Source organism: Passer domesticus, chromosome 3 (assembly GCF_036417665.1).
Source record: "Passer domesticus isolate bPasDom1 chromosome 3, bPasDom1.hap1, whole genome shotgun sequence".
Classification (NCBI taxonomy): Eukaryota; Metazoa; Chordata; class Aves; order Passeriformes; family Passeridae; genus Passer; species Passer domesticus.
The window spans coordinates 31,928,710-31,952,673 of NC_087476.1; the positions used below are offsets into that span (position 1 = coordinate 31,928,710).

Genomic DNA, 23,964 nt, shown 5'->3' on the forward strand with positions numbered 1-23,964 from the left:
ACATATCGTTTAACTACTATTTTGAACTAGCATTTTAAAAGCAAATGATAGGTTTGTGGAGAAATGAAGGCTTGGTTATATCCAGAAATAAACTCAGCTGTTTAGCAACTGTGCCCACGATGGCAGTTGGATCTAGAGGTAAGATCTGTCTGGAAAAAAAATTCCTTTTTCAGTATCATAAAATAAAGAAAAATGGCCAACAGCCAGTTGTGAGTGAATACAGATGTTGTTTACAGGATTTATCATATAGTGGTGGCAACACACGATGAAGATGCTGTTTTGTAGAGTTCATGTGCTGTGGCGAAAGGTGGAAGTAAATAGAATGTGACACTGGAGGTTTTAGAACATAACTTCCTGTGTGTAGTTAAAAGAAGTTACTATGTTCTGTTCATGGCAGAATAGTAAATCACAAGTTTTCATCAATATTTCACATTAAAGTTGCCAAGGAATAAGACAGCTTGCTGTTAACTAAAACCAGCAGCATTCTCAAGGAGATCACAGCCAGCCTTTTCCTTCCTTTCAAACTTTTCTAACCTGTCCTTGGAGGCAGTAAAAAGCAGGTTATGTGCAGCATGTGCTGACAGATCCTCTGAGGGCAAAGATGTTGTTTTCTGCTTCTAGTTGTACAGCTTTCTGGTGGGCCAATCACTCCTTTTCCTGGCTGCTGATCATGGCAAAGGGATCAGTAGCCTTCATTGTTCGTGAGAAATTTTGGATCTGCTTTTTCCTTCAGATATGGGAAGAGAAAAATGTGGGACACTTTCCTGGGCTTTCCCTGGAATTCTGGAGTTTGTTGCCAGTGCTTTCTTTGCTGCTTGGCAAGCTCATTTTTTTCATGCTGAGAGAGGCGAGTTACACCTTGGTGGTATGAGATCACTTTTTGCAAATTTTGGAATCACTAAAACATGTCAGTTTAGTATGTGAATGAGTTTTGGAGGGGAGTAAGGGACAGCAAGGAGAAGTGAGCCTTTTAAGCTGAGTCTATTCTTATTAGGGTAAGGACTATAAAGTAGGTTTAAAAGAAACCAAAACTAAACCAGCAACAACAACAACAAAAAAGCCACTAAGAAAGGGACCAATTCAGCATATTTAAAATGGCACCATTAGGCATTCAGAGTGTGCCAACCTTGGCAATTTTCCTGGTTAGCTCAATGAGTATTGCATGCAATCAAGTACTCCCTTTTAATTGGGATCTTATTTAGATGTATAACTTGAGGAGCATAAGGTTTGAATATATTGGCCTTTGCATCTTTTTCACTTGCAGATCAAAATTATTTCAGAGCAATTTTCATGTCATTTTTTAATAGAAAATAAAGTTCCTTAAGAGAAAGACCTGTAATGTTATAGTATCAGGAGGGTCAGCCCTTAAAAGACTTGCAGGATGATAAATCAAGACCAAATATATTTGTGGGTTATTTGAAAGCCATATGCTCAGTCACACAAAAAGAATGAACACATTCATTTATCTCAAATGTCAAGAGACTGGATTTCTGCTCACATGCCTCAATGTGTGCTGTTGCAAAAATACAAATATTTGTACACCAGCTCAAGTACAGACAAGTATCCATTAGTCATATGACCCACTGCATGCACGTACATATATATGTGTGTATCTTTACATGTGTACCAATATATGTATATATACACACTCCTAATATAGTCTTGGCTTTGAATCTAACTTGCATTTCTACTTTGATAATGAGATAAGACTCCCTTCTTGGTTCACAAGTTAAGGAGGCTGGATAAAGAGCTTCATGGAGCAGTGTGTGAATCCTATAAAAAATGATTCTGGTCTTCAGTCTTCTCCATGGTGAAGTCCAAGGGGTGTCCTCTGTAGGCAAAACATTGCGAATTGGAGAAAGGCTGGCTCCAGTCTACAGCAGCTGTCTCCTTTCATACTGAATAATAGAAATAAACATAATAAACTGAAGTCTATGTCATAAATCCCGTTGGTTTATTCAGTTTGTATATAAAGTGTTTTGATTAATTTTAATTATATTTTTTCTTACAGGAAATACTGGATAGATCCCACAATGGAAGACGGGAAGCCCGTTTGGGCTCCACACCCAACTGATGGGTTTCAGATGGGGATGATTGTGGACATCGGCCCTGACAACTTAACTATTGAACCTTTGAATCAGAAAGGCAAAGTAAGTGCGTCACAAACAAAGGAACAGAGAAAAAACATACAAAGAAACCACCTTACCTGTAGGCCAGGTCTTTGCCCCTGTCTTCAACTGCACACAGCCTGAAGGTGATGGAAAATCAGTTTTCTGCTCTAAGTTTGGCTAAGGATCTTTGTTCAGCTTTAGCTTGTATTGCAATGGATCACTCACACTGACGAGATGTGCCTACTTTGTCAGTTATCTGCACGTGCATTGAGTATGTACTCTTGAAAGAGAAGAGGTTTGGATCTCTGTAGTAATTTGATTCAGATGCTTTATTTTTCTTAATTAGACACTGATTAAGAGCCTGCTGTTAAGATTAGCTTCTCTCTTTTTCCTTACATGCATAGGAAGGGTCCTACAGGGGTGTGCTGGGCCCTGGCTAAGATTAGACACCATTAGGCTGATGAAGACTGAGAGATGAATCCTCTTAACTCAAGTACCTTGAAAAGTAATATGATGTCAAAAAAAAAAGTCCTGTGGAATTGCTACATCAAATTAAAGTCAAAATAAATGTAACTTTTAAAATGAAGACATAATTCATCCTAATTAGTGTGTTCCAATGGCTTGATTTATCATGACATCTTTCAGACTCAGTATGTCGTAACTAAATGTCAGTTTTTACAGGAAGTACCTTGAAGCTATCAATTATGCTAATTCAAATGGTCAGATTCCTGGGTTGTACTAGCTAGAATAAGATTAGCACTGCTTTAAAAGTTGTGGTTTCAGTCTTTTTGAATATATTATTGTGCCCTTTCTAATAGTTTTGGTTTTTCTTATGTTCAAGGATGTAAAAAAAACAACAATGTGTTTTGTTGTCTTTTTTTTTTTATGTCAGCAGTAGGAGAGAATGCCTTGTCACAGGTCAAAAGGTTATGCAACAGTCCTTCCTTCTGGGGGAATGTTATTTTTTGTGCATCTTGGAGAGGAAGTTGATTTTGCCTTCCTTAGAAATACAAAGTATAACAACTGATTTTTGAGTGAGAGAGATAGTGTATAGGTTTAGTAGTAGCAGTAGTACTCGTTTGTCAGTTTGAGGAGGAGCAAGATTATTCAGACAAGGATGTTAAATATTTCAAATCTATGGCTAATATTAAAATGATTTAAATAAATTCCACCCCCACTTCTGTTTCTGTTTATATTCCCCAATGGCCCTGATGCCATAAGGAGCAAAAGCCTTTACAGTGAAACAGAAACAATAATAATGATATTTCTGAGTCACTATTTATTTCTAACATGTGCTCCTTTCAGGGACCATAAATAATTTAAAATAAACAACAAAAAAACCAAAAAATGATCCTAAAAAACAAATAGTTTGTTTCATGGTTTTCTCAACAACAACAACAAAAATCTCTTTTGTCTAGGGAGTTTGTTATTCTGCTGTTGGCTGTTTTAAATTAAGCAGATCAATTAAGAGCCTAATGTTCATTCATCTAAGGGAACAAACACTTCTCAGTCTAAATAGAGATGATGGTCCTATATTTTAAACTATCAAACTTAATTCATTAACCATATATTAATAAAGGTGGACTAAAAAGTTTTCTTGGTTACCTTCTCAGTCATTTCAAGGTGTCATTGATTTCTTTTTAGAGAAACATTTCTCATTGCTTTTTGACTTTTTAAGACGACTTTGTCCTTGTGCGCTTAGACCATTCATTTGAAGTTGTCAGCATTAACACTCATTATCACTTTGTTTCTTTAAAATGGTAGTTCAACAGTGCTCTTCAGCAAGAATGCATGATCCAGCAGCTCTGGAGTTGCCCATGATAATTACAGGGAGGAGAGGAGTAACCTGATCTTGTAAACATATCCTGGCAGTGTAGCTTATTATTATTTTTTAATCTGGGTCATTACCATGTCATACGTATTCTCTATAGGCACTGGTAGCTTACCAGAGGTCACAGTCTGAAAAGGAAATGTGTATACATGTGTTTCATTATTGCCTTTTATGACACTGTTGTCAATAACTGCAGTATATGCTGCAAGGCAGCAGTTTCACCGCGTCTTCAACCCCTCCCTCCCATCCCCATCCGTGGCCAGCTCTGGCACTGCAGAGTGGCACCCTCCCAGCTCCGCCTGCCGAGCTGTGCGTGACATCCCAAACCAGGTCAGAGAACAGATCCTACTGGAAGAAGTGGAAAGTTTTCAGGATGGCAGCAAGCAGTGGAAGGGGGGGCAGAGGAGCTGAAGCCATTGTGGTGGCAGGTTGCTTCACATTATGAAACCAAGTTACCCAGTTCAGGCTCTGTGGAGGTCCAACACACCAATTCACTTAAACCCCAGCAGTAGCAGTTTTGGGCACCACAGCCCATCCCCAAGTGTTTACAGTTCTGTGCAGAACTGTGTGTCTAAGTGAGGTGGGGATCTGAGTCACCCAGCCTGCCCTGCACGAAGGAGAGTACAGCCAGCCGCAGGAGTGTTTTACTGGAACAGAGGATGCATGTGTTACGTGATGGGAACCTCTTCCCAAAAAGTAGATCATTGGCTTGCAAGGCTTATAAAAGCCAGGACTGGAAAATAAATGCCAGGGAAAAAAAAAGCCAGAGAAACTGGAGAGTGCTTTGCTAATGAGCAGGGTCACACCTAGAGCTGGTGTCCTGCCCTGAGAATGGGCTTCAGACTGGATTGGTTGTACCAGAGCTGGCAGTCCTGGCCCATGGCCCACCAGCAGTGATATGCTGGTGGTACAAGGAAGGAGACAGGTAGAGAGGGAACCAGCTGTTGAACTCAGCTAGTATTGTGCTTTCATTTCTCCTTAAAGTGTTCTTTTCTGAATGCCCTGGGATTTGTAATCTTGGATCCTTTTGTTCTTCGAGGCTAAAACAAGGAGAAGGCAGTTGAGTGTGAAATTTGAAATTTACTCTTTTCTTGGAGGTAGCAAATGTAAATAAAGTGATTAGGAAGAGATGCACTGGAAGGGCTTGCACTTTGAGATGCTATTCTGGGCACCATGGGGCACTGAGGAGTAGGGGGCAGGCACTTAGAGCATCAGCAGTCATGAGTTTCTGGCAGTCACTGGGAAGGTGTGAGGTGCTGCAGGCACTCGGTGACACTCCTGCTGCCATCGACTGAGAGACACCTTATGGTTCTGTGCCACTTCTGAAGGGTCATGGAAGGCTTTATGGGCCACCTGCTCTGGTATGCTGTGAATAACCAGAAAGGTATTTTTCTCAGCTAGGTATAAAGGAATAAATGTACTTTGAAAGTAAGGATCAGAATGTTCAAAGTTCAGGGCTTCAAGCTAAGGGGTTTTTTTTGTTAATTTTTTTTTAACAGTGAGCACAACTTACTTGCACAAGTGGGACATGCTCTTGTCTGTCTTACACATGGTTTGTACTGCTGTAAGTTAGTTTGTGAAATAAGCTGAGAGTAAGGATGTCTCCTGTCTGTATTTGGAAGGTATAAAGGAAGGCATGGTTACACATATTGGATTACATGGTAGAAAGAAGATCCTGCTTGAATGGAAAGATATCTTTTTTCACTCATCTAGTTTCTGGGAGAATAGTTAAGATTGCCATTGGATTTCAAGGGTTGCTTCATTACAAAGACGACAAACAAAACTCCTTCAGAATGCCCTAAACCTTGTTTTTCTTCCTAAAACCATTTTATTGTCTCATAAGATTAATACACTCTCCACTCCCTTAAAACATACTTGTGATAAGTTATGATTAATGCAAAAGTCTTCTCTCAAGTATCTGAAGGGTTTTTTCCTTAAAACAATTGTTTAAAAAATTAAAAAATGGGACAATATAGTAAAGAATTTCTTTGGATATTTTCTTATTGATATATTAGATTACTATCTTATTTCCTGTTTAAATTACTAGATTTTAATACTTGGAGCTGTGCACGTCTAGCTGTCATACTACATGACAAGTACCTTACTTTACATAAAGTATTCCAAATTTGAAGTACAGCCGTGAATTTTTTTTTTTTTTTGGACACAGTTGAAACTATACCTATGTTCTTATCTAAAAAAGCCCAACAGGAAAACATTAACTTTCAGATAGGAGAAAAGCAAGAATTTTCTGAATTATCTTTTTTTTTTTGGTTTTCTTTTTTTTTCCTTTAAATTTTCTTGACTCAGAAGGTTTAGTGGTGAGTACATTGAAAAAGCCATTCCTCTTCTGGGATAGTTCTAGCATGGCTGACTTTAGCTCCAGAAATGTTAAAGTTCAGAAGTTTATGAACAGTCTCACAGAATAGCTGGGAATTGTGTTCATTCTCTCCTGTCTTTGTTAGTGGTTAATGGGTTTACACATCAGCAGACAAGAACAAGAAGTGAAGTTATATTTTTGTAAAGCTGGTCATATTTTTAAACTTTCCCACTGTTTCATGCACAGGGAACTGATCATGTAGGGAAGTGTTATATTCCAATACATCTTTGTCGAACAAGATTTACCTTCACTGTTGACAAACTTGTAGAGAAAATTATGATAATAATATGTAGTTACAGTAATGCTGTGAGAGGGAGGAAAGGGTGTGGTGAATCTCTGCCCTGCTAAAACTCTGAATAGCAGCAGGCATCTTTCTGAGGTAGGTAGACATTGAAGGCTTCCATGGCCCTCACAAACTCTGATAAAGAATATTTTGGAGGAAGTTGGTGTGATGGATGTTCTGATGTTCCAACGTCATCGAGCAGCTTTGTTTCCCTTAGGAAAACATCTTGTACATATTTTTTTACATTAGATCCTGATAAGGGGATGACAAAATATATTTTATTATGGCTACAAATTGCATACTTTATGATAACTTGGTAGGGAAGGGATCTTGTAGATTTAATGCTTTCCGTCTGGCAGCAATTAGTTCTGCTCTGAGACATTTTTAACTCCTCCCACTTCAAAGAGAGTTGCAATTTGTGGCTGTTAATGATGGTATAAGCCCCAGGACCTCTCATACTGTTGCGCTCAAGCAAATGTGAAACAAGTTGCTGTCTTTCTCCTAAATTTCCCTGTGAGATGTTTCTCATGGGACTACCTTGCTGACTACAATGTTAAACAAGCAAACATGTTTGTTTATTAAGTTCATTCTTTAGATCCAGTTGGTTGCCTTTTCAAATATTAGACCAGACTTCTTGTCTCCATTTCCATGGGGAAAAGGAGCCTGTGCCTGCAGTGGCATGGTGGCTGTCGTGTTTAATTGGTACAACAGGGGTTTTGTTCATTCATTGCTAGCTCAAACGAGCTGTTACTACAGTAAACAAAAAAAATGTAATTAAAAATCTCCTTTGTACAATAGGTATTTTTGTGCAGATGCTGTAATGCATGCTTGCTTGGATGTTTTTCCTTCCTTTTTACAGCAATATAAATTATGATTTCTGGACATGAAAAAAGAAACAATGATGCTTTTGTTATGAGTTTTTCCAGTTGGATGTGAACACTTGATAAATGGTCGTTTTGTGTAACTGGAATACAAGGGTTGAAGGAAGGTCTTGTTTTACTTTAGTATTGATTTATTGAAGAAAAAAACCCAAAAAAACAATAACCAAAGATACAGTATTTGGTGATACAGTGGATGTTATATATTGAACATTAATATTTTAAGTAGGAATATTTTAAAACAGCCTATCATAACGACATCACAGTCCTTTGACTGAACTAATGATTTGCATTTTATTCTTTCTTCCTTGCAAAACTGAGGAAATTGTGTGTAATTTATAATGCTGTTACCTTTGCATTACTTTTTTTAGTCTTATTTTTTGTATTGCACAGTATGACATGCAATTTTTCACCTGAAAATCAAATATTATTGCACTAAAATATATATTACAGTGAATTCATTTTTATAATGTAGTGTAGTAATATAAATGCAGCACTTTTTGTCTGCATCTAGTAACTCAGTAAAATTTCCAATTCTGAAGTGTAAAGCTGGTGACTTCATTTGAAATCGTGCACAATTACAGTGCACTTACTTGTATGATTGCATGAGATGTCTTTGAACTATATTTCTACTTTATGGAATTCTGACAATGTTAATGTTTCTTATCTAACAGACTTTCCAGGCTGCTATCAACCAAGTGTTTCCTGCAGAGGAGGACAGCAAAAAGGATGTGGAAGATAATTGTAAGTTATTTAAAAATAATTTATGTATTTGAAAAAAAATATATGCAATGAAATGAATATTGTTTCCTTACAAGTTTCCTCTTTCTTCCTTGTTGTCTTTGTTTGAATTTATGTATGACCTTTGCTAGTCCTTTAAACTTCTTAAAGGAAGCCCATTTAAAATATAATTTATTGTGGGTTTTAGTTTTCATTTGAACACTTTAGAGAAATGGATGCATAATTCCCATATAAAACTGTTGTTTGACTTCCGAAATACTCCATTCAACATTAGGGGTGTAACTGTACTTTTTATAGTGTGACAAAAGACTTGGTGTCTTTCTCAGCGCCTGTATTTCTATAGCATTTTCCTCCATTTAAGGAATTTCTCAGATAGCATTGTTGTGGAAGTAGAAGTAATGGAATATAAGTTTTAAGATTACCTTCCCAAAACTGGGAATGGGAATCTGGACCTATCAGGACCACTGAAAATGACAGATTTGAATTGGATATAGGAGTGCTGGTGGAGAAGGAGTTTTGAGGTGAGCTTGTGTAACAAATGTCACTGTTGATCTGCAGGACTTTTATTTTATTAAATATTTTATAGTTAGGTGGATGGAAACAATTGTCAAATCTGGGGAGAGGGGAGAGGATACTGAGAAAGCTGAGTGAGTGCTGTGATCAGCTTTTAGACAACCGTTAAATATTTTGCTGTTGCTGCACTCTATAAACAAATCACAGAGTCTCTCCTATCTTGAATACTGATGAAGGCAAGTTTTTCAACATTTCCTGTAGTGTTACTGCTTGGTGAAAATACTGAAGACTTTGAAAATAGTGGCCAAAAATACCTTCTATTGTTCTTGGTTTAAAATAGAGGCTAGGGGTCTGGTCTAGGTGATGTAACCTCAGTTCCTGTCCTGTAATAGGGTTTAGTATTTACATCCCATGACAGGAAATACAGCTGTTACAGCTTCTCCATAAGAAACAAAAAGATGAGATCTGAATCTTATGATCTGACTTAGATGGTGCAGTGTGGTTAGAACCAAGCTGGTAGCCTTGCTCCCAGCTGCTTATATTTTTGCAACAAGGATGTGGGTTCAAACTTTTCAAAGCTGTTATCTGTATTCTCTCTCCATGGTGATTGTTAGGGAAATGCACTTAATCTGTGGATCTGTCCCAATGATTTTACTGAGATGTCCTGACACCTCCGTGTCCTGGTCAGGGAATTGAAATCTAGAATGAGATTATGGAAATAATTTGGGATTCCAAGAAAATACTATTCAACTAAGTTAGTCAAAGAAAATATTTTCTTTGGCTTCGTGAGAAGATAACAGTTAAAAATCCTTTGTTCAATAAACCCTTCTGTATCAAACATTATTTTAACTTTCCAGTATATTCTAACTTGCTGCTCACAAGTTGCAGTTCATTTGAAGGATGTGTGAATCTCAAATTCAATTTCCTTCTCTGTCAGAGAGCATTTGTGTTTGGTATCATTGATTTCTAAGAAAAACAACTATATTGAGTGCTTATAAAACTGTTCTAAAAAATTCTGAAAGGACAGGGTATTGGATACGACTGTTAAAAAACCCCCAGTTCTACAGATGCAGAGCCTTGCAATTAATCAATAAAATAATTTTCAATAGAAACCCTGCTTCATAGTATGGGCCAGGAGAGCCACTGTGAGTAAATTTGGCATTGGCATTTTCTAGTTTTTAGTGCCTCACTTCACTTATGTGAACTATGTGTGTGTGTAAGTAAATATATGGAGAACTAAATGCACATATATACACTGGCTATATTTAGACATGACCATATGAATATTCAGAATTCTCTCCCTCTGATGACTTCCTTTGCCTTTGGATATGGATGCCTCTTCTAAAGGATTTCTGCTAAAGAAGATGCATTTTGAATTTGCTGACATAAGCCTTAGTTTTTATGTCTTGAGGTGGTGGAATTCCCTTGGGGAGCAAGCTCCTATTGCACACTGAGTATGCAGGTATAGCTGCTTTAATTGCTATGAGGGCAATGAGGACACAAGGAAATCTGGGGTCCTTTGCTTTTGAGATAAGCAACCTAATAAAAAGTTGATGATTAACTGCTTCCTTTAAAATACTGCGAATGCAGAGAGGTTCCTACAAAGATATGGTCAAGGGTGTTGATAGACAATTACTATGTAATAATTTCTCATCTCAATACTGAGGATCCAAATGACTTGAAGTTTGCTAATTTTTTACTATGCTGTCCCCTCCCAGGCACACAGAGGGCCAGAAGGAGACTTCAACTTTCATTAGAGCAAGCAGGAGTTTCTGTTTCTGGCCCATTTCCTTTTAATGTATCTTTCTCTAGGGATGACCCCAATAAAAGAGGTGAAGGCAGACTTGTTATTTGTGGTCCCAGTGCCATTTTCTCAGCCACGTGAACTGAGAATGCCTGAGGAAGGGAGGACAAGTCCTGCTGTGCAGTGAAGCGCTGGGTATCTGTGCTTGGCTGCCGCAGCTCCCGGTGACTGTGGGGGAATGCATGTCTGCTATGCTGGCAGAGGAGGAACTGTGGGCATGGGGGCCAGCCTGTTGTTTCATGAAGGAGTTGTGTACAGCCACAATTTCAAGGCTGTTATGATCCAAAGGGAGAGTTTACCTAGGGTAAAGCTAAAGCATGCCTTGTGTGCCTCTGCCAGCACAGGAATATGAGCACAAGGGGTTTTGTGGAGGAAGGTGGTTTCTTCTGAACAAACCAGAAGCTACGAGGTCCTTTGAGAAGTGTAAATGATTCCAGATATTTGAAACAAAGCTGTATTTAGTCATGTAATAGAGGGAAGGGCTGTTATTCAGCAGAACTATGCAAGCCAAAGGCAAGCTGTAATTTGCTGGTGAACCTGACTTTGTTTCGGGCCAGTCTAGTGCAGATAAGTAGGGAACAGAGCCACCTCCACTCCTCAGTCCACTGCAGGAGGAAGGGTAAAAAAAAAACCACAGATGTTTCTGAGAAGCTCCCATTTTCCTTTGCCAGTATATTTTGGTTCAGCAGGAGGAATGTTGAAAGAGATGTTAAGAGCTGCTTACTGAACTTAGATATCTTTATGGGGCAAGGTGGCTGGGCAGGTTGACTTTAGGTCATACAAACTGACAGCCCTTTTTGCACATTTGTGTAAATAAGTTAGAATACTTTTTTGCTGCTGCAGCCCTTGAGAAAGGGTGTCAATTCAACATAAAACAACTTTGTTGGTCATTATAGATGAGGTGTGTATGTGACCCTTGTGTGAGGTGCAAGCTAGTGGTTACTCTTACAGAATCACAAAACCAATTAGGTTGGAAAAGACCTCTGAGATCACTGACTCCAACCTCTGACTAACACTACTGTGTCAACTTGACTGTGGCACAAAGTGCCATGTCCAGTCTTTCCTTAAAAAGAAAAGATGTTAATGGTACAGTGCTTACTCCATCTATAGTTGGATGTGTACAAATTTTTATACTGTATTACTATGAGGTTTATCAGTGTGGCAGTCTGTCAGTTGTCACTACACAAAATAGTGTTGTACATTTTGATTTGAAGCAGTGAGATACAAAGGATTGAGCATATTTGAAAATAGAGGCTGTGTAATGAGTAGTGCCCTCATTTGGTTTAGGGAAAATATTTTTTACAGTGTTATAGGGGGAACTGGAAATTACCTCTATAATTAAGGCTGCTGACACTTTCCAGTGCTTTGTAGCTGAAAATAAGGACCAGCTTTGTCAGAATTTGAACCTCTACAGTCTGAACCTTTCTGTGGGTGCAACCACCCTGTAACATTTCAGCACTTACAGAATCACAGAATGTTCTGATCTGGAAAGGACCCACAATGATCATTGAGTCCAGCTCTTAAATAAATATTAGCCTACACAGGGATCAAACCCACAACATTGGTTTTAGTAGCACCATGCTCTAACCAAATGAGCTAATCTCTGGCTCAGGTGTTTTATCTTAAAGAACAAAGGAGAAAAATACAGGTAGGTTTTGGTGTGTTAGCATTTTTTTTCCCCCGAACAGTTTCTCTGAGGAGGCCTAGTACTCACAAAATTCAGAATTGAAGCAGGGATGGGTTAGTGCCTGGTATTGTGATGCTGCTGTTGCTGCCTCCAGATCCAGATTAGATGTTTATATTCATCTATTCAAAAATCACTAGAACCCAGCTGTTACTCCGAATGTCAGTTGGTTGGCATTACCCTGGGGGCACTGTGGCTGAGATTGGAGAGGGGAACTGGAAGGAAGGAAATAGTCATTGGTAGGGATTTTGGTAGGCAGCAGTTTCTGTGCTTAGAGGCTGGTGTGAAGGCAGATGCACTGTGTTTGACTGACAGGCTGGTTAAAGAAGCTTACACTGAGCAGAGCCTGTATTTGAAGCTTCTGCAGTCCAATTCTTTGTTCAGCGGCTTTCTGTAACTCCAAATGTACAGTTGAGAGCAGGTTTGTAGTTTTAAAAATGTATATAGAGTCAGTACTCCTGTCTTAAGACAGTGTGAAAAAAATGATAGGATTAAACTGCAAACAAAGAGAGGGGAAGAAAATTATCCTTAATTCAAGATTTCGGTTTTTTTCTGTACTTAAAGGTAGTCCTGAGCTCTTAATGGTATGTGATTGTTTTTTACTTGCAGGTTCCCTGATGTATTTAAATGAAGCCACTCTCCTTCACAATATCAAAGTTCGGTACAGTAAGGACAGAATTTACGTAAGTATTCTGTGTCATGACAACCAGTCTAATAGAGATGTCCTTTCAAAAATTCACCAAGTGTTTCCACTTCTGGGTTTTTTTTTCCCTATAACAGAACTGCTAATGTGAAAAGGTCGAGGTTGTAGACCTTTTCCCCTTGTTTTGCTTACATTATACTTTTAGATCAGAATCCCATCTGATTTTTAGCAGGCAGAGCAATAGATTTTTCTCTACATGACTGTTTGTGTGCAACCATAGCACAGCTTTCTATCACATACGTTCCTACAGGTAACTTATTTCACTGTTAACAAAGATGGTTTTCTTTCTTCATTATTTTTAAACGAAGCAAACAGGTGCTGTCTTTGACACCTCCTAGCTCAGATGTCCATCTTAATCTTTTATATTGCTATCAAATTGCCTAATTGTACTTAATGAATTCTGACTAAATTACATTTTGTCCTTGCCATCTGCCCAGATACTGACAGCTGTGAAACAGAAGATAAGAGTTTTCTTTCTTTCTTAATTTTTTCCTAATAGAAAGCTGGCTAGGGATAATACAAAACAGTTCTACATATTTTAAAGTGTCTGTGTTAAAATAATCAATTTTTCTTTTAGCATATATTATAAAATTAATTTAGCTAAACTCTTTTGTATAAATGTAAAGAGAAAGTATAATTGTTTTCTTCTGTTGCAGTTAATTTACATAGCTTTAAATTTTTTATGGCTCAAGATCAAGCACTAGCTTTAAAATATAAATAAATAAAAATGACCATTTGAATGTTGCCCTGGAAAAATATTTCTTAAAGAAATCCAACCAAACAATAAAACTCCTCAAGGAAGTAAAATTCGGAATAGGAACTGATCATGGGATTGAATAGTATTTTCATAAAGTAGGATAGTAGTTCATAAAACCTTTCTTCAGTGTAAACTGAAGAAACTGCATGTTCAGTTGTCCAGAATATATGTATTTTCTGAAGGAAAAAAACCAAACTTTTTTTCAGTTTATAATTTAGCTACATTTCCCTTGTGAACAGTTTAATGCATTTTTAAAAATCCTGGTTAATAATATTTATCTTGTTATTAAAAGGAAAATTAATATTAGTATTTGCAACTCTTGAAGGAAAGTTTTCCTTTGATGAAATAAGTGCTGAAAATAGAACTATTTAAGAAAAGTCATATATTGTGTGATCCAATTTTCTATTAATGTATCACATAGTAGTTTCCAAATTTCAGTTTTCTAGGGACATTCTCAGTAACAACAAAGCAAATAAGTTATTCAGGATGAAGGTTTACCTAATTTTCTTCAGAGCTTTTCCTGCAAATCTGATTTTTAATTTGATTCTGACCCCTCTTCTTTCCTATCTGTAACCTGGCAATTATAACTAAGCTATAAGAATTTCTTTCAGAAACATTAAAAAATCCCCTCTCTTCAGTCTTCCTTGTCCTGTGGAAAGGTAAAAAGCAGCCTTTGTCTGAGATTCTTCTCAAATTCCTTCTCTGTAAAAGAACATTTGCATTCTGTATTTCTCTCTGTAGAAGCAGCTATAGCTAATTTTCTCTTGGCTGAATGCTTTTATTGCCTGGCTTGAATGCATTCCCAGGCAGGATCCTGTCAGTCCTTCCTGCTGAGTTGCTTCCATTAGATATTGAAAAGCTATCCTCCTCACTGGAGGACAGTGTGTTATGCTATCCATGAGCTTAGTTTATTCGCTTTTGAGCAGCAGGTTTTGGCGTCCTGTCCTTGGTCCAGTAATGCAGACAATAGGAAATAATTACAAGGAGACTGGGAGAAAGGTCAAATTCAGGACATACTCCACAGCTTGGTGGTTAGGAAATTTTCCCAGGATAATTTCATAGAAATGCTGAGAAGATAATTAAAGGAATATATAAAAAATATATCCTGTCTTGTGTTTGCATTAGCTGGAGAGGATCATAAATGCAATTGTTATATGGAGGTTATAGCCTGCAATAGTAATAGACAATTGCTGTTAACCACTTGCTTGGATACTGCTAGTAATTTGCTGTTCATTGTTTTCTTCACAGACCTATGTAGCCAACATTCTTATTGCAGTGAATCCATACTTTGATATACCGAAGTTTTACTCTTCAGATACTATTAAAAAGTACCAGGGTAGATCGCTGGGAACATTGCCACCACATGTTTTTGCAATTGGTATGTATTGAGCCTGTATTTGTCTCTTAAAAAACCAAACATTGAATAATTCAGAGTTATCTGTAAATTGCCACCTGTAGCAGTAATTAACTTACTTTGAACTATTATAAAACAAAATCAGTACTGGCTAAAATTGCAAATCTTCTCATCTTTCTGAAGAACTTGGAAATGAACAACTGTGACAACTCTGTTAGAGTTATTCTGCACTTCCAGTGTTTTAAGTCTAAGTAGTGTAAATATAATTTGCAACCATAAAAAAAAACAACAAAAAAAACCCCCAAAAAACTAAAAAAGAAATTCAAATTTTATAAGTGAAGAAGGTGTAATAATGATTTATACTGTCTTTCAGTGTAATAATTTTCTTTGCCTTAAATTATGTTGACAGAGCACATGCAATGTTTTCTTTTATATGCTCGTGTTACAGACAGAAAGTACATTCCAATGTTATTTATGGCTTACATCTGATTTCAGTCAGTTTTGAAAAAAAAATGGAAACTATGATCAAATTTTGACATGTTGTAAGTCTTCTCATTGTTTTGTATTTTATTTTGAAATCAAAAAGATAATTAGGTGGGGTTTGAGTACCTGTTGCATAGCAAGAGAGATTTTTTCCAAGCTTCCTCAGATGTTACTTGTAGCAAAGTACAACTGAAATTTTCCCTTTTAAAAATATATGAAATTAACACTGAAAACTATTTTCTAAATACATTTAATTAAAAAGATTTAGCTCTAGATGGTTCATTTTGTTTTGTTTTATTCTGGATATATCTGAGTAGGCCTTTGTTTCAAAGACTTTGAGTTCTTTCATGTCAGTGTTGGAAGAATTACAATTGTAGTATAAATTAAAGGGAAACAGAATTTAATAAACTGTAATTCATTCAATTGTAAATATTTTGTTTCTATTTCTGAAAATGTTACATTTTCATTTTCTGCACTGCAGCTTAACTTTATCCTTGCATTTCTGCCAAGTATTAATTTTTTTTCATGTTAACCATATTCTTTTTAAGCTGATAAAGCATTCCGTGACATGAAAGTGCTTAAGATGAGTCAATCCATCATAGTCTCTGGAGAATCAGGAGCTGGCAAGACTGAAAACACTAAATTTGTTTTGAGGTTTGTATGTTTGCACCAAAGTTAGTATGTGAATCTCGTGTTTCTGCATTTGGTTGACATAGAGGCAGAGCAAACTAAGCTCATCAGTGGGTTTAAGATAAAATTCAGTAAGATATGTATTAGTTTCTACATGCACTTTATTACAAGAAATTTAGTTAAATGCTGACATGATAATGTGCAGAAATAGCTACATACAGAGACTTTAACTCAGTTGTAGTGACATCATGTAGTTATTATGGTTTGTGATACAGTCAGTTTGGTATTGCACATCTGGTATTGTGGTTGATAAAAAACATAACTAGACATATTGACTGTATCTTGCAAGACATTGTTGGTTTTGCCATAAATGTGTATTTCTGTGTTCTCCCTGAGGTGTTTTTTTTTCTTTGCTTGAGTATCTTTTTAACTTTAACATACTTTACCCTAGTTTATTGAATAAGACTGAATAGTGGAATTTATTTCTTTATTTATTGATGTTCATGTATGACCAATACTAAATCAAGTGTATTAAATTACATGGAAAGCCATATTGCTGATATATATCAGCCTTGCTTCCATATCTGCATTATCTTTTAATGGCTTTTTATCACTCTGGAACACTGTAACTAGAAAGAACTGCTTCTTTAAATATGCCTATGCCATAGGTGGCCTGATGATGCAGGGAAGCACAGTGTGGGCAATGTAAATATGCTGCCATGCCCTGCCTTGGACTTGTTTCCCTCTACAAATATTTAATTCCCTTTTCCCTAAAATCATGTATTTTCTAGTATTTCTCTACAGTAGAGGCATTATTCGTGAAGAATTGTCACAACTGCCTGTCTGCCTGTTCTTACTGCTCCACGCTGCCCCTCTGCAACCTTTCATAGATAGCTGTAACAATTACTGCAAGGTGCTGGTAATGATTTTTTACACGGGACATCTGACTCTATTCCTGATAAGAGTAACAGACAAAGACAGCAGGCACTGGAAGAATATCTCACAAGAGATGCTCTTAAAGATTATTCTTCCACTTCTCAGCAAAGGAAGAGCTCATTATACAACAGGCAAATATCATTGCTGTTGCTTCTCCCCACCACCCTCCACCATGGAGTCCCTGTACAAAACATAACTGAGTTTTAAAAGCTGGAAGATTTACCCTTGTGTTTTTAGGAAGTAAAAGGTACTAGTAGAGCTCTTTTAGTGCTTCTAAAATTTTTTTGAAGGCTCCATTTTCAAGAGCTGTTTTTAATTTGTCCCAGATTCACCTGTGAATTTTCAGAAAGCATGGCCTGTGAGCAGGGAAAAAAATTTTTAAAAAGACTGGAACTTTGGAGCAAGTAGACTGTGGTTTTATTTTCTAATTCTTTCTTCAATTGCTAAATTGAATCTTGCCTTAATTGTACACTTATAATTTCTTATCCTCACCATCTCCATGTGGATTTTTATTAACACTGATAGTTATGAATACAGAAACAATATGGATGGCAACAGTCCTAAATTCAGGAAATAGACATGAAACTTTATGTATTTAATAAGATTATTAATAAATACAGATAATACAGTAATAGTTTGATTATATATATAACTGTAATTATATAATTACAGTTTCTACTAAACTGTAATTTTCATATGCATGTTGAAAAAATATTTCTAGCAGGCCTTGGAGTATTGAAAAAAAATTGAAGTGTGCAAGAATATTTTTGTTTTAACAAAAAAGAAAAGTTAAAAGTAAAGTTAACGTTTATTTCAAAGTGCATGGGTATTTGAAACTTAAAATCAGAATGCTTTCCCTATAGTAATTAGTTATTATATTTGTGCACAGCCATGTTAAAACCTGCTTATAGTGAGGAAATCTCATGTGAGATGAATGATATTGATATTTTTACCTTCATTTACAGGTATTTGACAGAATCCTATGGCAGTGGGCAAGATATTGATGATAGAATTGTAGAAGGTATTGAAGTTTCTTTTATTTAACTAAAGGTTCCAACATTATTTTTTTTTTCAGAAATGTGACTCAACAGCAAGTGAATAAAAGTAGCATAGAAATACTGTCAGACTTTCTAGAGCATAATTTACAGTTGATCTTGATTCTAGGTTTTGAAACATTTTTTATTTGTGATTCACTTTATTTTTATTTATTACAGTATCATGCTGTCATTTATCCAGAAAATGTTTATGTGTGTGTTTGAATTGAACTTTACACATATAATGTACTTGAGATGGTACCCAAAATGGAATTTTAAACTGCTTAAAATCTGCAAGGACAAGATTGTTTTTTCACTTCTATCTCTTAGTACCAGGAAAATATAATTCCTTCTCCTCACTATCAAGTTCTCAAAGCCAAATAAAGTAAAGAAGTTCTTTTAAATTATTATTCTGTATCATATTTCTGTTATATAATTTTTTGTCAGAAATCACATAATTCAGACCAGCACTTTGACTGTATCTAACTTTACAGTAGACTCCCAAACAAGGTGAAGAGAGACTGTGTTGATCCTTCTCATTGAGCCTCCTTAATGTTGCATGTACTTCCTATATGAACAGAAAATAGCTTTTTGAGAAAATAGAAATATCTGAAGAGCAAACAACCGTCAGCCAATCTAATAATTCCTCATACATCAGTTTTAGTCCTCTATAGCACAGCATAAATTTATTTTGAAATTTCTTGACTCTTTTTCTTAAAAAATAATTTGCTTTAAATTTTCCTGTTTTCAAATTTGAACCACTTATTCAAGAGAAGCACTGCAGGCTTTAATCTCTTGCTGCTGTAGGTCTGCTTAAACCAGTTCCTTAGTGAAATCCACTGTGTGCTAAAGGAACTCAGAAAGTGGGCAAGAGTTAGATAATACCTGATGCAAATTAATTGGTACTTCTAGGTATTCCTCAAAGAGTTTGGGCTTTTTAATTTAGAACAGCATCTGACGCATGAATTCTGAAGGTTTTCAGGCATGGTTTTAATGAATATGCTTGTGGCATATGTATTACTAGAGGAACCTTTAGCCTAGCTGAAAGACTTTGTGCAATTTGGTTTTATTCATAATCTTTTCTTTAAAACTTCATATCACATAAAATGCCTGAATAGTTATCAAAGATCTTGTAAGAAGTCAGATTTGCATTTTTATGAACTTTAATTGTTAAAAAATGAAAATACAGCCAAACAAAAAAGTTAATTCTCATGTCCCATTACACGATGCATTATCACCCATATTTTATCCAAGCATTGATTTCATTCCTTCATTCTTTAATTTTTGTAGGAGCACATATCTAAATGGTTGTCAGTGGAGTTTTAAATAGGAGTTTCTGCTCACTTAGTTTCCAGTGCTTATTTTTAGCTAGAAGCCTTAAAATATCTTGCCGATATTTTAGTAGTTTATTGTTAACGTGATTTAGTAAACTATTTTTCTTTGATCTTCAAAGCTAGTAAAAAGAAGTCTTTCAGAGGCCTTTTATTTGATAATTAATAAGCAGTTTCAAACTGTTTAAACTGTGCATAATATTTGTATGAGTGTGTATATATATATAGATATGAAATTAGATTGCTTGCTGCCACTCTTTCTGTATGGGCTTTAACATGCTAAAAAGCAGCAGCCAGAAAAAAAAAATCCGTCAGTCACTTAATTGACCTAATTTGAAAGGACAGTGTTATGTGGTTTTTGAAATCAACACACTTTTCTAATGTTATATTTATTAATCTTCAAGTCAATCTAATACATTGCATGCATGACATTTAAGTGGCATTTTTGTCTGTGGAATAAGTGGGTAGTTTAGATTTCATGAATAATAAATAATTGGGACGTGTTAAATTCTGTGCTGTCTCATGTAGTTTATGTATCAGTTATTTACCTACTTCCTACAGAAGAACATCACTGAATAACTTTTGGTATTTGTCTCTGAATTTCTTGCAGTATTGACACAAGTACATTGCAGTGTTATGAGACACTTAAGTACTTAATTTTATGTTCCACCACAATATATCCAGTATAATTTGCAAAATATATTATTCCTAATAGGTAATATTTTTCCTTTAATTTTCAAACCTTATTCCAAATAAGTTCCCTGATTAATTATATCTGTTCTCTCTTTCTTTTCGGTAGTTTCCTGATTGAATTTTAACACTACAAAAATTAATTTTTTTAAACAGCAAATCCCCTATTAGAAGCTTTTGGAAATGCAAAGACTGTTCGCAACAACAACAGCAGTCGTTTTGGGAAATTTGTTGAAATTCACTTCAATGAAAAGGTACTGGGATTTTGTTACAGATAACCAGTGATGATTTTTTTGCCACATAATGGAAACGCTAGACTGGCAGGAGGCTGAACAGACTTACTAGTCTTGCAGCAAATAGCCACTGTCCTACTTACAGATTCGATTTGTATTGTGTCACCTTGAAAGAAAAACCAGAGCCACACTGTACTGTCTCATTACTGGAAGGCAGTGGCAACTCAGTAGGAAAATTGCTTCCACCAATAAAAGAATAAAAACAGGTCCCTTCACTGCATGTGTGAGTCTTCTCATATGAAGACTAACTCACTTGCTGTTAGGTAGTCGTCCATTCCTTTAATGCTCAAGTAATTGTAAGTTGTGTATTAGACAAAAATGTATTTCGACTTCAAACTTTTTTTATGTATTTGCATGAAATTTTGGGACCTTACATAGTAATCTGTGTGTGACAGAAGTAAAAGAATTGTTTTTTTGATAGAAATACTATTCAACTGTGTATCTTAAAAAAAATTTTCTTTGTTCAGGTGTAGTTTTGTTTGGGTGGGATATGTATGCACACATTCCACAATTAAGAATGGCTGTATGGTTGGTCAGTATGTCCAAGTTGAAGAATCCTGTCAATGTTTTCTGGAGATTACATACATGCTTCCTCATCTTTCTGACTGAGGACAGACCAACTGCAAGAATTTGTTTCTTCTCCTGCAGACTTAAAGCTCATTTGTCTGGTCTTGAGCTTGCAGTCTTTTCCTAAGTTTTCATCACTTGGTTTGTAATTTAACTTCAGAGCTTTTGTTAATAGTTTACCTAGTAATTAACCAAATTTCTTTGTGGGGAGAGGGACTTTACCTGTTGGTCTGGTTAATTTTAATAAAGTTATGGAAAGGATCAAAATTTTTACTTAAAATGATGAATTCATGATCTGATGATGGATTAATGATCTGTCCATCTACCCATCTACACGGTGGTTCAGTTGAATTACTTCAGCTGAAGCAAAAAGCTCTCTGAGTGTCTTCAGAAACTGCTTCAAAGCTTGTTTCAGCTTTCCACTTCAAGATTAGCCTGTTTACTTGAGTCCCTTTTTTACAAAGCATCACATCTCACTTTGTGGTCACCTTTTTAAGTCTGGTTTCTCAAAGTGACATGAGTACAGACTGAGACCTCCTGAATAAGGGAACAAATGCATAACTGTAATCAAATTTGTCAGTCAGTTAATCCTTCTTAATTCCTGTAATGGCCATTAATTTAAGGAATTTCCTTGCTGTTAAGATTTCTCTAGGCACAGGGAATTTTATCGTAGGCCGGATAAGAAATAGCTCTCAAAAATCTGTGTCAGAATTCCTTCTCAATAAAGAAGTGCAAGTGTTGGAAATAAAATGTTGTGTCATAATTTTGCCTAAGATGCTGTCCAAATATGTACTCTATAATTTTAACCCATCCTTTTATTTTATAAGAATCTCAGTGAAATGCAGCTAAAGAAGGTTGTAATAGCACTGTCATACAGAAAGTGTAAGGATGGCTGTAGCAATGCTCTTTGCTGTAACTCCTGAGGTTCTGCTATGGATTTCTGCTTTTTGGGGTGAAGAAGACCTTTCTTTTAAGAAGAGTGTATGTATATGCAATATATGAGCTGGGAAGAGAAGTAATGGTAAAAGCAATGTTTTGGGTTTTTTTTCCTAGGCTTAATATGTATTAGGTATAGATAGCTTTTAATCTTTTTTGGAGAAGTTTCTACTGAGCGAGTCAGGATCAGGCAAAAGTAAATTGAAAACCTGAATCTTAAATAATGCTACAGATATTCAGATAATCACAGAAATATTTCTTCTTCCTAGAACTCGGTGGTTGGTGGATTTGTGTCACACTACCTTCTGGAGAAATCTAGGATTTGTGTGCAAGGCAAAGAAGAGAGGAATTATCATATCTTTTACAGGCTTTGTGCTGGTGCTCCAGAAGACATTAGGGAAAAGCTGTATTTAAGCTCTCCTGACAACTTTAGGGTGAGTAGCAGAGTCAGCATCTGTAAAGCCTGTCATATCCATATATGGATTTTTCATACAGATCAGATTAAAATCTCTATTTATTATCTTTGACAGACTCGTTGCTATTAATAACCCCAGATTTTCTTTTTGTTAAATCTATTTGATTTTGGAATCAAGACATTTTTCTTTACTGGAAGAACTCCTATACTTTTTCTCTGTCTTAAAATTCATCATTCTGTGCTTTTCCAGAAAATGTACTGTTGCATACCCAGCTGTTAGTAATGTTGTTATGGGCTGTTCTAGAGATGTAAAGTGTGAATTTCCTCAGTGCAAATCAAATCTCCTGGTAAATACTAGTTAGTTCTTTGCTTGTGTTCTGTCATTTGTTTCCATCTCTCACCATTTCTTGCCTTATATTTGGCTTGGAACATTACGGAAGCAGAATTTTGTGTATTCCTAAAATACACAGACCAAATCTCTTGGGTTTTGAAGGGTTTTGTAATACAACAATGTGGAATTAGAAGGATATAAGCTAAATGACTGTCATCTCTTTAGACTTCCTTGATCTTAAACAAGATGAGAAGCACTGCAAACAAAGAATTAAGTTATTGTGCTGTTTTCTTTGTTGGTTGATCTTCCTACCTGGAGTTCTAAATAAAACTTGGACTGTGCTTATCTGTTATTTTCCCTTTCGTACTCAGTTCCATCAAAATTCAGCAGAGGGCTAGAAGCTTTAAATATACAAATGTCCTGCCAGTTTTGTGCACAGGCGAGACCGAAATCAGCGCACTTGCTGTGGGGAAGGTGGGGTACCCTGCTCACCAAACAGGGAGCTGCTGCCTCTTGGCTTGGCCAAGTCAGTCTCTCCTTATGGATGAGCCAGGAAATGGGCACAGAGCTGCACTTCCACATTGTGTGCATTGTACACTTGTAGTGTGGTATCAAGGTGATCTCGCTCTCTAAAAGCCATGACAGCATTCTAGGAAAAGTTTCCTTACTTTCTCAAGGCATTCCTATGGGTCTTATGGGTCCTATGGGCCTATAGACCTTACATTATTTCTTTAAATACTTAGTTTGTATCTTTTTATATTTTGTCTATTTGTACTCACCTGTGTGATGGAAACTTGTTCTGATGCTTATTAGGTCCATTCCCTAGAAGGCAAGTTTTTCTTTTGAAACACTCAACAAACACAATACTTAAGAACACCCTACACCATTTATATTTGTAAAATGTGGAGTTAGTTTTCAGAACTTTCTTCTTTACTCTGCAGTTACTCTGTGCAGTATTCTCCTGTAAGATTTAAAGCTAAAATGTTGAACAGATTTTCAAGTACATGTTTTTATTGTGCAGCCACTTTTCCATTAAAATTTATTTCTTGAAGTTAATAGAATAGTAGTTTCTAGAATATGCTTCCTACCCACTCTTGGAGTTTTTTTGAAAATCAAGAATTCTGCTCATGAGAGAACCCAAGGTTGTAGATGTCAGGGTCTGACTTAAAACCTTCTTAAAATCAGGCTGATGCAGGATAGTACTTAACAGCCTTTTACAGATGATATTTTCTTGCATATTTCATGTATAAAGAGTTTGTAGTCACACCAGCCTTGTCATGCC

At 36.2% G+C, this 23,964-nt stretch overlaps 1 protein-coding gene across 6 annotated transcripts in view; it reads left to right on the forward strand.

Annotated features, from left to right (window-relative positions):
• MYO6 (myosin VI) overlaps positions 1–23,964 on the forward strand; it is a 110,508-nt gene that overhangs the window by 27,445 nt on the left and 59,099 nt on the right. For all 6 annotated transcript variants that reach the window (XR_010358350.1, XM_064412476.1, XM_064412473.1 and 3 more), the window contains exons 2-9: positions 2,012–2,150; positions 8,155–8,224; positions 12,832–12,905; positions 14,931–15,060; positions 16,068–16,173; positions 18,051–18,106; positions 20,297–20,394; positions 22,206–22,370. Coding sequence is in view for 5 of the 6 variants with exons in the window: in XM_064412473.1 (XP_064268543.1) it covers positions 2,012–2,150; positions 8,155–8,224; positions 12,832–12,905; positions 14,931–15,060; positions 16,068–16,173; positions 18,051–18,106; positions 20,297–20,394; positions 22,206–22,370 (838 nt within the window). In the remaining variant the exon portion in view is untranslated. The remainder of the gene's footprint in view (positions 1–2,011; positions 2,151–8,154; positions 8,225–12,831; positions 12,906–14,930; positions 15,061–16,067; positions 16,174–18,050; positions 18,107–20,296; positions 20,395–22,205; positions 22,371–23,964) is intronic.